Source organism: Pinus tabuliformis, chromosome 2_1 (genome assembly GCF_031772625.1).
Source record: "Pinus tabuliformis cultivar Carrire ecotype Pingquan chromosome 2_1, CPIR1, whole genome shotgun sequence".
Taxonomy (NCBI): domain Eukaryota; kingdom Viridiplantae; phylum Streptophyta; class Pinopsida; order Pinales; family Pinaceae; genus Pinus; species Pinus tabuliformis.
In genome coordinates, this window is record NC_142299.1 from 977,646,118 (window position 1) to 977,662,307 (window position 16,190).

General features: G+C 37.2%; 1 protein-coding gene across 1 annotated transcript in view; it reads left to right on the forward strand.

Moving 5' to 3' along the window:
• LOC149203909 (uncharacterized) overlaps positions 1–16,190 on the forward strand; it is a 230,576-nt gene that overhangs the window by 180,391 nt on the left and 33,995 nt on the right. Inside the window, exon 10 of the mRNA XM_089403604.1 lies at positions 12,454–12,512. Within this exon, the coding sequence (XP_089259730.1) occupies positions 12,454–12,512 (59 nt within the window). The remainder of the gene's footprint in view (positions 1–12,453; positions 12,513–16,190) is intronic.

A 16,190-nucleotide genomic window follows, 5' to 3' on the forward strand; every position in this document is an offset into this window, starting at 1 on the left:
CTAGCCTCATCAAAGCTGCTAGGCTCATATGTGGCTAAGAGCACAAGATGGGTTTGTTCTTGCATGCGTAATTGTTGATTTCTTCTGGTACCTATGCCTTCATTTATGTCCCCAATGATTTGTTTTGAAGGATGGTACTTTTGATACCATTTCTTGGGAGTCTTAGAAGGTGTCTGCAGTTCATTTCCTGTCTCTTCCTGGTTGGCAATTGTTTCCTCGTGCACTTGCTCCAGGGCTTCCTCTTTGACTTTTTCTAATTTTGTCTCTTGTGTCTCTGGCTCGCCTGAATATGAGCTTCCTTGTTCAATCTTAGGTCCACGAGCTTTATCAAATGTTACATTGATGCTTTCAACTATCTAGTTGAGTCTCTGATTATAACATTTGTATGCTTTACTTTTGCTTTAGTAACAAACAAAGATGCCTTCATTTACTAAATAGTCATATTTTCCTGTTTTCTAGTCTTCCCTTTTAATGTAGCATTTTCTTCTAAATACTCTAAAATGTTTAACATTTGCTGGTATTCCCTTCCATAGTTCATGCAGAGTCTTATCACACTTGCTTCTAAGCAATCCTCTTTTCAAAATGTACACTGTCGTATCAATTGCCTGAACCCAAAATTTGTTGTTGAATTTTGAATCATTCAACATTGTTCTTGTTATTTCTTCTACTATTCAAATTTTCCTTTCGGCGACTCTGTTTTGTTGTGGAGTCCTATCTTCTGAGAACAATCTCTTTATTCCATGTTCTTCAAGAGCTTCCTTCCTGTTGTCCCTAGCCATGAATGGCACTCTTCCCATGTTATTTTCTTCGTCACTATCACTTTCTTCTACAGATGAAGAGCTATCTTCTTTACAGAAAAAGCTTTTCTTATACTTTGCTTGTTGAATTTTCTTTGACCCTTCTTCCCTTTCGTGGGTGCTTCATCTTCGTTACCAGAGTTCTTATAAGGACATTTAGCTGCATAGTGACCAATCTCACCACAATTGAAACATATTAATGGATGTTTACCTTTGAAACTTACTTGTTCCTCTTTTCAAATTTTCACAAAGTTAGCAATTTCTTCATTTGAATATTCCTCTTCTTCGTAGCAACTGGACCTTGGTCTTGATGCCTGTTTGTTTTCTCGGTCTTCTTGGATACTATGAATGTTGCTTTTCGGTTAGATGGACTCTCTTGCTCTTTTCTCATTTCGTAAGCTATAAGTATTCCATGCAATTGATCCATGTTGAGCTTTTCTAAATCATCCCTTTCTTATAGCACGAAGACTTTAGCATCAAACCTTTCTAGAAGTGATCTTAGTACCTTTTGGACAACTACCTTGCTCTTTATTGGTTCTCCCAATGCTTCAATAACATTCACTATTTCATCAACACGGAGAAAGTAAGTTGCAATGTTTTCCTCTTCGCTCATTTTGAGTTGCTCAAATTGTCCTGGGTGGCTCTAGAGCTTGGCTTCCTTTACCCTTGTCTCCTTCATATATATTTTGAATCTTGTCCCAAATTTCTTTCCCTAATTTGCAGTGCATTATTTTGACATATATAGAATACAACACACCATTCATGAGGGCATTTTTATATTTACCATGGCTTTCGTAAAGCCTTTGGCCATCACTATCTGAAGGACGAGTCAAAGGTTCCTTATATTCAGTCAATACAACATTTCAAACATCAAATCCTTGTGCTTGAAGACATGCTTTCATCTTTCCAGTCTAAAATGCATAGTTTTTCCCATTATGTACTGGAATTCCCGACTTATTCCAATCCATGATCCCTTCCAGTTGTTACACTGCTAGTGAAGGAACTTGCTCTGATACCAATTGTTGGAAACACTGAGAGGGGTGTGAATCAATATTTCTTAGCAATTAGTAACTTTTTAATCTTTTCAAAGCAATAATTAATCTTAGCATCAATTCAAAACTTAAACAAACACTAGACAGTAGACTCCAAAACATTTAGGTGGAAACACTTCCAGGAGAAAACGCTGTTGAAGAATATTAGGGAAATGTAGTGTAGTGTGATTCTTCGTTACTTGATAACAATTTGTGGAGTATTTTTACTTTTCCTTATTAGCTTATTCTTCTTCTTCTTCTTCTTCTTCTTAGTGCATATGTGTGTAAAACTGCTACCAAAACATAAAAACAAGAGCACAAGAAGTTGGCTATCTGCCAAGGCCAAAAGCTCTCTTCTCTTGAGAGGAAAACCCTTTAGTGAATTTCACTTATTGAAGCTTCTATTGATCAATGCCAAACCCTAGACCCTTGACAAGAATATCCTCCAAGCACGAGTCAAGTCCTTCCCCCTTTCTGCACCTTGTTTCCCAACACTTTGTTCCTCGACACTTCATTTTCCGGTACTTCGTCTTCCTTCTTCCGACACTTGTTCGTACTTGTTTATGTTATAGAACTATTCCCATGAATCAATGATATACAAATGATAACATGACTAAACTTTGACGCATACCTACCTCATCTTGATTCTCCTTTGATCATCTTGGCTTCATTTGGTTGTCCTTGGTGTGGCCCTTCTTGCTTCATCTTAGCTTGCCTGCATATCATGCTTTTCTTGAATCCCATGAATGGGTTTCCCAATGAGACATCTGCTTTGGTTCATGAACCTTCTTTTGGAGATTACATCATAGGATCTTAGAGAACCTTGCCTTGCAAATGTTCCTTTCCTTTTGATGATGGAGGTCTTCTAAGATTCTTAATCATTATCAATTTTCTTTCATCGTGGATGAGGTCCTATACTAGGTATGCTTCTTCTACATTAATATCCTTGAGCTATATTTGCCATGCTCCTATATTCTAGAGGATATTTCTACCCATGCATTTTTATTCTTATTATAAATGCTACATCTTCATGAGTATCTAGAACTCTTTGTACATCATGCTTCTAGATTCTAGAGGATGGTTCTAGCCATGCAATATTCCTACATGCTCCTATACAACTCAAAAACTTGAAAGAAGACTGGAAGTAAATAGTTTGACTTAGTCATAGTATACATCCGAATGGTCATCCTTATTTTGCTTCTTTTCTTCTTCTTTTACCTCTTGAGTCATGCGAGCTTCTTCCCTCTTTCTTTTGTTGTTGTTGTCCTTCATAAGCTTAGGACAATTCCTTTTGTAGTGTCCATATTCTTGACATCCAAAACATTGGATTTTGGACATGTCTTTGTTATTTGTTTTTCGTGGACCAAACTTGCCAAATTTACCCTTTCTCTTGGCCATGGTAGCAAATGCTTGCTCCTTTGATCCCACATCTTCTTTTGCCTTGAGTCTGGTTTCCTCTATCCTGCATAGAGACCACATTTCACTGAGAGTGGTTGCTTCCTTCTTGGCATATATGCTTGATGTGAAGTTGCCCCAATCCTCAGGTAGAGCATTGAGTACCACAGTGGTCATTTCTTTGTCAGACATGACTTCCCCAAGCTCTTGAAGTTGATCTCTCATTTCAAAGATTTTCATGAATCAGGGAGCTATTCCTTCCTTTGTTATCTTCATCTTGTATAATTCATTCCTTAGTGATATCACTTCTCCGGTTGTGGATACCGAGAATAGCTCTACTAGCTTATCATAAACTTTTTTTGATGTCTCAAATTTGGAGACACAAGGAATGAGAGAGTCTTTGATTGATTCTATCAGAATCCTTTGAGCTCTTGTCTCATCCTTATTGTACTTGGCTAAGGCTTGAGTTTGTTCCTTAGCAGGAACATTGATATTCCCTTTGACATGTTTTAGGAGTTCATTCTCCTTGAAAAGTAGATTAGTCCTCTTCTTCCATGCAAGAAAGTTATTGGTACCTACCAATTTATTGCTTTCCTTGCAAAAAGACATTGATGTATATTCAGAAGGGGACATGTACTTACTTGATAGATTTTGAGATGTAATGGGTTTGCTTCCTCCTTGAAGACTTGATGGCTTGCCTTCCCAGGATCTTGATGTTCTTCAAGTTGCCTTCTTTAAGTGGAATTTCTTGATGATGAGATTTGCTTAATGACTTGTAGCTTGATGTAGGTCCTGCTTCAATCTCCTCTTCTTTGTAGGTGCCTTTATGTAAGGCTCTTCTTCTAGCTTTTTAGACCTCCTTGATGAATGATGGATTGTAGACCCTTCTTGTCCTTGAAGTGATTGAGACTTCTAGGCTTAATGCTTCAACTTTGTAAATGCTTCTCCTTGATGAGTGTTCTTGAGTTGCCCTTTCCTTGATGTGTCACCTTACCTCTGATACCATGTTGAAAAATCTTAGGGCAAAGTAGTGTAGTGTGATTCTTCGTTATTTGATGACAATTTGTGGAGTATTTTTACTTTTCCTTATTAGCTTATTCTTTTTCTTCTTCTTATTAGTGCATATGTGTGTACTTCATCAAACTGCTACCAAAACATAAAAACAAGAACACAAGATGTTGGCTCTCTGCCAGTGCCAAAACCTTTCTTCTTTTGAGAGGAAAATCTTTTAGTGAATTTCTCTTATTGAAGCTTCTATTGATCAATGCCAAACCCTAGACCCCTTGACAAGAATATCCTCCAGGCACAAGTCAAGTCCTTCCCTCTTTCTGCACCTTGTTTCCCAGCACTTTGTTTCCCGACACTTCTTTCGACACTTCGTCTTCCTTCTTCTGACACTTTATTCTTCTTTCAGTTGTTGGTAAGTTTGTTTATACTTGCTCTAGAAGACATGCCTTTGATGAGATGTTATGAAACCAACTCAAGAAAAGATAGAAAAGATGGATCAATGCCTTAGAATTCAGCCTCTTCGAGGGGGCAAGCTCCTTTACATTACATAAATGAACAATTCTTGGATGATATAAATGAAAAGACCTCCTTTCTATATATAGGAGTCTAAAGGGTCATAATATAATCAGAGCCGACATAACAATAATTATGTAAGGGCACAATAATAACAATAGTGGGCTTCTATGGGGCACAATAGTAACAATATGGGCACTACATGGGTACATCAATATAATAAGGGGGTTGTACTAATAACAATAAGGGGTTACACTAATAGTATAAGGGCCTAACATGCCTCTCTCCTTCAAAAAGTGTTGTTCTCAATGCTTGAGTAGTTCTTGATGCTTCTGTATAAAATTCTTGTCTTCCCATGTGGAATCTTCAGTGAGTAAGTTCTTCCACTTGATGAGATACTCTGAAATTGATCGATTTCGTAGCTGTCGGGTTCTTGTTTCTATGACTGCTCCAGGTTCCAATATGATTTTTCCTTCTTCTTCAATTTCTTGCAATATTGTTTGAATTGGGATCTTTTGCAACTTTTGAATAAGTGGCCATACTTCTTCGTCCTTCTTCCATTCATCCCTTGCTTCGTTTATCCAATCTGGTTGGATAATAGAAATAGCACAAAACAATGCTTCCACATCCTCATCCTTTCTGGAGAGTGCATCTGCAACAAAATTTTGCTTCCATTTTCTATAGATGATGTCAAAGTCATAACCCGACATATTTGTGACACATCTTTTTTGTTCTTCTAAAGATAATAGTTGTTCTAAAAAGTATATAAGACTATCATGATCCATTTTTACTTTGAAGTGTCTTCCCATTCGGTAAGGTCGCCATTTCTTAAGTGCATGTAGTATTGCCAACATTTTCTTCTCATAAATAGCTTGCTTGAGATGTAACAGTAAAAATACCCAATCACCTACATCAAAACATTTTTCACTACGATGTTGATCTACCTGTTGTTTCATTCGATTTTGCACCAAAGTGGCGTTATCCTTTAAAAGTTGGAGAACTTGTTGTTGATGCTCGATGTGATCTTTCACTGCTTGAACCTTTTTCTTCTTGATATGTCCTTCTATCTTTAGAGTTTGAGGAGTGGTAATTTCTTCCAATCCTTTACAAGATATGGTCAGATTCATTTCTTGATGCTCGATGTGATCTTTCACTTCTTGAACATTTTTCTTCTTGATATGCCCTTCTATCTTGATAGTTTGAAGAGTGGTAATTACGACCAATGAATTACAAGATATGGTTGGATTCATTTCTTCTTTTTCGATGTGATCTTTCTCTTCTTGCACCTTTTTCTTCTTGATATGTCCTTCTATCTTCAGAGTTTGAGGAGTGGTAATTCTTGCCAATGCTTTACAAGATATGGTCTGATTCATTTCTTCTTTGTCTGGGGTTGGGTCCTGGCGTATATCCTCTTCTTTTGATGTTTTTTGATCATTTTCTTCCTCCTTTTCATACTCTATGTAAAATAATTTCTTCTCAGCACACTTATGACCTTTAGTGAATTTGCTATCACAATTGTAACAAAGCCCTTTTTCTCTTTTTTCTTCCAATTGTTGTGGTGTAACCCTTGTAGGTTGTGGAAGGCTAGAAGAAACAACACTTCCATCTTTATTGTTGTGAGGGGTAGACTTCCTTGTTGCCATAATTTTACTTTCCACTATGTAACAAAGCCCTTTTACTCTTTCCAATTGTTGTGGTGTTGCTCTAAAGAAGGTGTTGCTCTTTGTATCTTGATAATGTGCTATCATTTCCTCCGTGAAAATTGACCATGTAACAAGTTGTTTACGAGAACAAAGCCCTTCATACCATAAAAATTGATCCGGTTCTAAATATGAAGATGAAATACATACCTTTTGTAACAGTGGTACACCATGTAGATCAAAATATTGCTCCATCTGAAGTATCCAATTTACTGGATCCTTGCCATCAAACTTCCTCATCTTGCTTTTTCTTGATTTTAGGAGCTCGATCTTGAAACGATTGTAACTCTGTACTTTCGGATCTTTAAGTTCTGAAATTGCGACTTGCAGTAGCCCTCTACGTCCTCTTTCTAATGCCACCAGTCTGATCCAAATTGGATTCTCCAAGGAAGAGTTATGCCAAATCTCCCACAGTGACCTGATTATAGACTAGTTCAGTAGAGCGAACTTGTACGACATGCCACGTGTCACTGTTTCGACCTTTGGCTCTAAAAAATATATACAAGAAACTACAGTCCGTCCTCTTTCTATACCTTCTTATGAAATTTCAATCCGATGCTCAGAGAGAAAGTTATGACGATTTTCCCCAGGTCACCTGTTTGGAATGTAATTCAGGAGTCTACAAAAAGACCAACTTTCTCAGATCATATCTCCGCAAATATAGCACAAAAAACTCTGAAATTCGGACCCGAGGTTCAGTGCGATTTCCTCTCAAATGGGTTTTTTTTTTTCGCTTCTGAAACGTCGCAGAAAAAAAGTTATAGCGAAAATGCCACAATGACCTATTTGGAGCAGCGAAATCCTAGAATCCAATGCTCTGATACCAAATGTTATGAAACCAGCTCAAGAAAAGATAGAAAAGATAGATCAACGCCTTAGAATTCAGCCTCTTTGAGGGGGCAACCTCCTTTACATTACATAAATGAACAATTCTTGGATGATACAAATTTAAAGGCCTCCTTTCTATATATAGGAGTCTAAGGGTTCATAATATAATCAGAGCCGACATAACAATAATAATGTAAGGGCATAATAATAACAATAGTGGGCTTCTATGGGGCACAATAGTAACAATATGGGCACTACATGGGTACATCAATATAATAAGGGGGTTGTACTAATAACAATAAGGGGTTACACTAGTAGTATAAGGGCCTAACATGAGACCCTTCCATTTTGGTGATCCCTTCACTCCTTTAGCCAACCAATGAACTTTTATGACTGTCAAGGGAGGGCTGTTATGACAGCAGTGCAGCCCTCACTTGTGAGACGTACCCTAGAGAATTAGCGTCCTTTTCCTTTGCTAGATGGATAGGCTTCTTCGCTTGTCTTGCGAGGTCTTGTAGGCCTAGTTTCAAACCCAAACAACACAAGATTATGGATTGCTTGTCCCTGCTGTCATATCCACAGATTTTTCCTCCTTCTCCTCGCACGTGTGACTGTTTCTAGCCCTAGAAACAGTCCCCTACCTTCGCTGTTCTTCTTCCTTACTTCGCTGCCCTTGTAGACCCTTTACTTCGTCTTCCTTTGTTCCTCGTTTTCCTCCTTTCCTTTTTGGATTTCAGAGCTGATTGAGTGCGTTGTATTGGAGTGGACAGCCTCTATAAATAGAGGACTGTCCCTCCATTTAGGCCGACTAGAAGGCCGACAAGTCAACTGTTTGCAGGCCGACTTGAAGAGTAGACTTTGGATGGTTTCTTTGGTGGTATTGCATGCTTGAAGGAGCTTCTTGATGGTGCCTTAATATAGGAGGAGACTTGACTTTGCTTGGAGGTTTTCTCTTTGACTTTAATCCTAAGTTACCAGGATTCGGATTCGGATACGGATCCGCCAGTTTTTTGAAAAACCAGGATCCGGAAACGTCAAGGAAACGGCAAGTACATGCAAATATAAAATATTTTAAAATTTTTAAAATTTAAAGTTATATAAATATAAAAAAAAACATACGCTAATTTTTAAATATATAATTTTTACATACCGTAAATAATTATTATATAAATAATTTCAAACTTAATATATCATTTATAAATATTAATTAAACATTAATTAAATTTATATAAAAATAAAAAAAAATTATATGTGAATTTTTAAATATATAACTCCAATATAATACTTTAAAAATAATTATTAATTTAATCATAATAGAATTAATACATTATTTATATATATTTAAACATTAATTATTAGTTATAATATTTATATTAAGCAAATTATTAACTTAATTTTAAAACTTGAAAAAAAAACTTCAAAATTGATTAAAATAAAAATTATTTTTAAACTTTATAATATCTAAATAACTTCTTACTTTTTAAACTTTAAAAATATCTAAATAAAAATTTAGATTTTAAACTTTAGAAATATGTAAATAAAAATTTAGATTTTAAATTTCAAAGTAAACTTTAAAATATCTGAATAAATATGAGTGGATTATAAACTTCACGTAACCTCGTGCCGAAAAAAAAAGAACTTCACGTAACCTGCATTAAACTTTAAGGTTTATAATGTTTTGTATTAAACCTTATAATATGGTCAAATAACATAAAATAATAAATTGGCAGACTCCCTAGTTTATTTTCGCGAACGTGGATTCATTAATCCGTTTCTGATCATTCCTTAATTGGCTTGCGCGGATGATTAAATTTTCTGTTTTGGAATTTTGTTTTGACATTTGCTGCAGATTTGTGCATTGACCTTGACGGTTTTTTACCCGAGAGACGTTGGACCGAATGGAAGTTTATTCGCAGACGCCAATTCATTAATCCATTTCTTATCATTCCTTAATTGGCTTGCGTCTGGATGATTAAATTTTCTGTTTTCGAATTTTGTTCTGACATTTGCTGCAAATTTGTGCGTTGACGTTGACGGTTTTTCACCCGAGAAAAGCTGGATGGAATGGATCTTTGTGGATCCGGATCCGAATCCGTCTCTGATTCGGGGATCCGCTGATCGAGCCATTAGACCTGACGGATCCGGTAACATAGCTTTAATCCATATTTATACAAGGTGTAACATGCCCTTAAGGTCTTCAACCTTTTTCTTTTGACGATTTGACTCACCTATAGCACTTTAACTAGTGCTAAACCTATTTCAATGAGCAAGAAACTCATTGACATATATTAAAAATAATATTTTTTTCTTGAATAAATAGAAATATCAAAAGTACATTTATGAAGACCGAACCTAGTTACATTTCCTTCAACAAAACCACCAAACGCTTCTCTAATTATTTATGAGTACATTGATGCTTCAGCTTCAACTGAAAAGGGAAGCCCCAACTCCTTAGTACTTCAGAAAAACATTCAATTTTCTAGCCTGAAGCGCCATGATTTTATCAGCCAATGCTGAAAGTATGCTCCAACACCCTTTCAAGCTCAAGCTTGCCCTAGCACCACCCTACCACCCTGAAGTGTTTTCAGGTTCCAACCTGAAGGTGACGTCAACCAACTGCGTAGCACCACCTAACCACCCTGAAATGATAATGTGTTTGACAATTATTGTGAGGTCCTGTACCAGAGACAATGACCCACTTACAATGAGTGTACTTCTGCAAAAATTGTGGGCTCCAGTACCAGGGACAGTGAGCCACTTACAATGTTAAACTGCTGTAAATGATATAACATTAAAATCCAACCAAAACAGACCCTTACCAAAAGTGCTGGACAGAGTAATCTTTGCTACTATATAGCTGTAAGATAATGACTGGAAGAACCTCTAAATGTTGCACAGTGATTGAAGATGAAACTCTTTACTGCAAATGAATGCCGAAACCCTTACTGCAAATAAAGCCTTTACACAATGATGAAGGCCTTGTCATGAATAATGAGACTGCTGTAGCCAAGATAAAATCAAGACTGTTGTCCTTACTGTTAATAGTGTCACCCAACAAGTGTTTAATTTCTGTCTTTCTCTTGTTCAAAAAATCAAATGTACATTCCACAAGGCTGCAAAGTCAAATCCTAACTGCTGCATAAATGAGACGTTGCTGCTTCCAGACTGCCTTTCGGTCCTTAGAAACTCTTAAAAACACAGGAGTACATTAAGTTTGAGAGCATAAGGAACTTATTTGAAATCACAAACATACCTTATCAGATGCTGTCAAGTGGTCCAGTTCCGTGCAAAGTTCTTGATTAAGGTTCAAAACTCATATCATTGTACTAAATCTGTCACTATACGAGTATAGGTTGGATCTGTTACTTGAATTCCAGTGAGGTCGGCTTGACCCGAGCTGAAGATACAGGTACATATATTAGGCTGGATATTTCAGTTGTTGAGTGACTGGAATACTGCCTAATAATCAAGAATCCCAAACAGTGACACTGCCTGCCACAAAGTGGTATGCCGGAAGACAAGGAATGATGATTTGCAATAGACAACAGGTCCATTAGTACCTTTACTCCTTCAGGCTTGAAGTCTCAACAATGTCATGATATAGAATGCAATACAATGAATTAGGTGTCAGACTTAGCAACTTCACTGCTTGGAGATTGCAACATTAGAACACTGAATGCAATACAATGAATTAGGTGCCAGACTTAGTAAGTTCGCTGTTTTGGAGATTGCAACATTAGAACACTTCAGATGAATGATTGAAGACATTAGTTAATACATGCTACTGTCTTCAACGAATTTAATACTGTGATGTGTCGAGGATTAAGACCACACATAGTTGACAACAAAGGGCTCCAATAGGTGTGCCGTTGGAGGAATTTAAGGAGGGTAACCCCCTTTTTGAAATTGAATTTTATTTAAATTGAAGCCTAAGGATGAGGCTGTTTATCTTTTCGGAGTTAGGTTTCAATTTGACTTTGAAGTCAAAGATCCTTTGTGAATATAAAATAGTTTTTAAGGCCCTTCAAGAAATATGTTACCCATGAAATTTGATGAAAGCCCAACTCTCTTGATTTGAATGATATGCTGGCCAATGAGGGATTGCCACATCATCTCCCTGTGGGGTTCTTGCCCACAAGCTGGGGGTTTCAACTTTAAACAAGGATATCTCTCAAACCGTGAGGGTTTTCGGCGTGTGCCACATACCACTGGAATCAGCTCGATGAGGAGAATTCAGCAAGGATGATATGGACTTGAGACATACTGAATTGTTATGTCGTTTTGGTCAACAAAAGGCAGGGCATCTTCTGGTGCTGTTTGGGTTGACATCAGTGAGAACCACATATCAACAATGTTGTAGCTTCCATAATTACATTTGCTGAATAGTCTAGGATTTTCATTATAATCATGCTTTGTTAACCCCCTTCCTTATTGATCTAGTCTTTTAATTAAGCTAGGTAGAGTATGACTATGAACAGTATGGGAGATCACTTTCGCTGTTTAATAGATCCAGAGTTGAGATGGATCTAAGCCAACCCTCTTATTGAGTCAAATTAGTATTCTATTAACCTGTGGTTTAGCAAGAAGGCAGTAGAGAATTTGAGGTTGAAGTGCCTCACTACCTTGAAGGTGTCAAAGAGGGAGTTGATTAAGCCACAAGTGGCCTTTTGATAATAATTTTCAAACATAAACAGTGAATGGATTGGTTTTGGGTTTTTTTTCTCTGACACTGAGTTAAAATTTTGTTGTGATGCTGTTTTTTCTTCCGTTATTCCTATAAGTGTTGATTGGCCTGTACTTGCTGTGCAACACTGCTTAAATTGCCGAGGCAGTTTTGTTTTTTTCTTTTGTCTGTTCCCCATTTTTTAAACAGTTTATATGCAGTTTCATTCCATTCTGGTATTCTAGGTTATTGTTACTGCTTGCTATCCTTGCGCTAGTGTAGCTTGTATGCAGGCATGAGCAGTTTAGTTTCTTCGTTTATTTAATGTTTTGTATGACAGGCTATTAAAGTGTGCAGTTTAGTGTTTTCCTTTCGATTACTTTGAGATCTCTTTGCTAATAAACTTGGGATTCGGCTTTTCTGTACAAGCATGTCTATGCATGTTGTGAAAAGAAAATCACAATCGTGTCTCCATGTACTTGGAAATTGTGCTAAGTTTAATGTGTTGGCATTTGCAGGTGGTTGGTTCCTTAGTTGGTCATTCTGGATCAATAGAATGTGTTGGGTTTTCACCTAGGTATGGATCTCGAATTTATCTAGTTTCCATCATACATTCATAATGGATACTGTTTCTAGCATGATATATGCATCTGTGGATTGCTGAAAGTTTCTTTTGATTGACACATAATCTAGTCTGTTAGAATATTTAATATAAGGCCTAGCTAATATAAGATTAGATACTAGAAATTACAGTCAGTAAGCATTGGAAACATTGGTCTTGATAGCTAGTTGAAGGAAAGTTTCCTCGGCCTTTTAGATCTGGAAAAACTGTCATTGTGCTCTCGTAAACAATTAAATAATGATGAGAGGATCTGGTAGTTATCTCCTTGTGCCTCATATTGAAAAACTATACGTAGCACCATATTGAATGATAGAGTAGTTGATGCAAATGCTCTTTGGTGTTTATGATATGGTGAAGGGAAATCAATTCACTCAATTCTCAATTGTTGGATCCATAAGGGGTGGCCTTGATTGATTTATATTTGCACTTCTGATCCAAAAATTGTTAAGATAGTTTCAATTCGACAAGAAATATTATTAGAATGATTTAACTTGTGGAACCTCTCTATCCAAGACCCTGGGGCTTTTGGATCAAACTTATTTTTGAAGGGAAGAAAAAGATATAAATAAACCTACTATGAAAGCTCTCAACACCTGGTACTTACCTAAAAGAGTTTAAAGCACCACAACCCACTGAGATCTTTTGCATGGAAACTTAATATTATTAGAAAAAACTATGGAAAATTGTTTTTACATGGGAGTCTTAATTAATACACAAGACAAAAATAAGAGAATGTGTTGTACAAACTATCGTTCAAATTAGGAGGGACATATCGTGAACACTCTTGCTCTACATTCATATATCATAGTATGAAATAGATGGTGTATTTTCAGTTCTTTCGACTTCTCATAATTGTTTTTCATGATTTCTATCTGCTTAAGGAAGCAACAGAATCAAATCCATTGCTTCTTGTTTTTTATTACAACAAAAAAAATATTAATGCCTACAATGTGTTGTTTCTGGATGGGCTTATTTATATTGTATGCTGATCATTCTGATCACTAAGTGGGGCTGTTGAGCTCAGGGTTGTGGGGGAACGCCTCCTCCCCCCACCTCTCGAACCTGCTTCCAAAGCGCGCTCTAGGTGGGAATTTCGCTCCCTGTCAATTCAGGAGTGATAGGGGGAGCTATTGAAGATTGGAAACAAGATTTTTTGAGTGGGGAATACAATGTTCAAGCCTATGGCCCTGGTGTTGATATGCAATTCATGGTAATGTTAAATCACTTTTACTTAAATTTTTAACATTACCATGAAATGACTCAGGATGTTTGAGAGTGGTTTCGACCTCATTGGATTTCATAAGGAGAAAGTAGAATTTTAGATCTCACTCAAAGTCCATCAAACTTATCATTTTTTCAGGATTTTAGGATTGGAGGTATTGCAATGTTTCCATTGGATTATGTCATGTAATATGGTATGGAACTTGTATTTAATTAAGAGCTCCAAGCGGGGGAGACTCCCAATAATCAAGAGCACCTAGGGTACTAGGTTATGAAACTTGTATTTAATGAAGAACACCAAGGTCATTCGACTATGCATGAGGAGACTCCCAATAAAGCGCAAGACAAGAAATTAGAAATTTCTCGTGGCAAGATGGTCAAGCAGTAGATAACATATTTACTTTTCTTTTCTAGTTTCTAGTACTTTTATAGCTATTGACTCTTTCATATTTATTTTGGTATTTTTTGTAAACAATATATGACAATTTAAGTTTGAAGTTGGCATTTATAACTCATTGGTAATGAACTATGAATATGATGCTTTGTGAAAGTTGAAACATTTCATTTCATGTTAGATATTCTTTGTTATTGTTTGGTTACTTGGTAATGGTAATGGTTACAAGTACAAGTTACAACTCTAGTGATCAATGATGATAAATGTTATATATTGAATTTTGAAAGCTTAAAACTTTAAGATGGATGAATCACAAGACTCAAGATGTTGTATGTTACCAACTTGTATTGATTTTGGCTAGCATCATATGTGCTCTAGCTCCAAAATTTTGTGGATGGGCTATAACACGAGTTCTCCAGAACCCAGAAATCGTTTGGAGAAATTCCATCAGGATGAGGAGTTATTAAAATAATTAATATTTTTAATGGGTTCCTAAGTCTAAACTTAGAAAAATAAAAATATTAATGGGTATTAATAAGAATATGGGTGAGAAATTTCTAAATGACGAGAATCAATTCCGTTTTAATCTAAGTCGTTGATTAAAGATTAGATCACGACCGTTGATTCATCAACATGAAAAGTATAAGAGGAGGCTTGAGGGTCAGTTGGAGATACACCAAGAGATAAAAAGAGTTCGATTTTTTTGGGGTGTGGTTTGCTAAGAAAATTGACCTAGTGATTTGAGTTTGTCATGTCCCTTCTCAAAAACATTAGTCACAGGGTGTTGCTACACATTTTTGGCACAATTTTGACGTAGGAGGAGGACCCCACACTTAGACTTAGGAACTATTGGGGCAATTTCGACTTTATTTAGCGGTTAGTGGAATGTGGGGGCCACCCACATGAGGAATTCGAATTTGGCCATTCGATGTGCTTGGAGGGAAATTAAATGGGTGGATGGAGGGGCCCACATGAGGATAAGGAGGCCCAAGGTAATAAAAGGAGGATCAACTCTCATTTTCGACCACCTTGAACATTTGCAAACAAACACTCTTTTGTACACTCTGCTGCTTAGCGAGTCCTTCGACTGTTTAGCCATGAATCTCTCATGCGGGAGATTCAACCTCTTCTTCGGGGTACCATCCGTGCTCGCCCTAGGGGGAGGTTGTTCCACAAGAGTTTCATGGAGTCCAGTACAGTCACACACTTCAACCATCATCGCAGAAAGGGAATTGCGTATTCTTGGGCAGCCATAAAACACGCAGGAGGAGTTGGAGATCAGCAAGGGGATTCACAGCTTGCTGGGAGAGCTGGAAGTAGATCAGCAAGGGGATTCACAGCTTGCTGGGAGAGCCGGGAGTTGAGGAGCCAGCACAGGAAAGACATTTTCGCTGGAGTAGCAGCCAACTAGACCAGTGCAACGGTGAGTCGAAGTTATGGATAGAGGTACAACACAGAGGCCATCTAGTAGCAAATTCGTGGGACTTGGGGGTAGTTGATCCTGGCTAAGAGCGATCCGGAGAGCTAGGAGTTGAATAGCACATGAAAAACTAATGTTTTGGAGGAGTTTGCAGTAGGATTTGCAGTCTGTTCACTGCAAGTCGAAATTGGGTAGAGGGTCCAAGAGGGTTGAAAATCCAAAGTCAAAACTAGATAAATTCCCTTTTGGGTTTTCTTGGGTTTTGTCCAAGGAGTCCGAGGTTAAAAGCACACAATTTTCTGGGCAGTTTTTGAGCACCCTCCTACTAGTCGAAGCAGGGCAATAGTTTACTGTAGCAACGCAGTGCAGAGTGGTGCAACAGTTGGGTAGCCTTCAGCTCAGCTAGTTTCCTAGCTAGGATTGGTCTTGCTTGTTCATTGGGACAAACCCAGGTGCTCCATTCCATTTCATATTGTATCTAGCTTGCAAATTTTTAATAATATGGTTCAACAATTCCTTATTTGGCAGCGTTTTCATGGATGTTTAATGTGTGTTTAATTTTTATATGCTGCTGCACAGGTTTTTTGCTTAATATCAC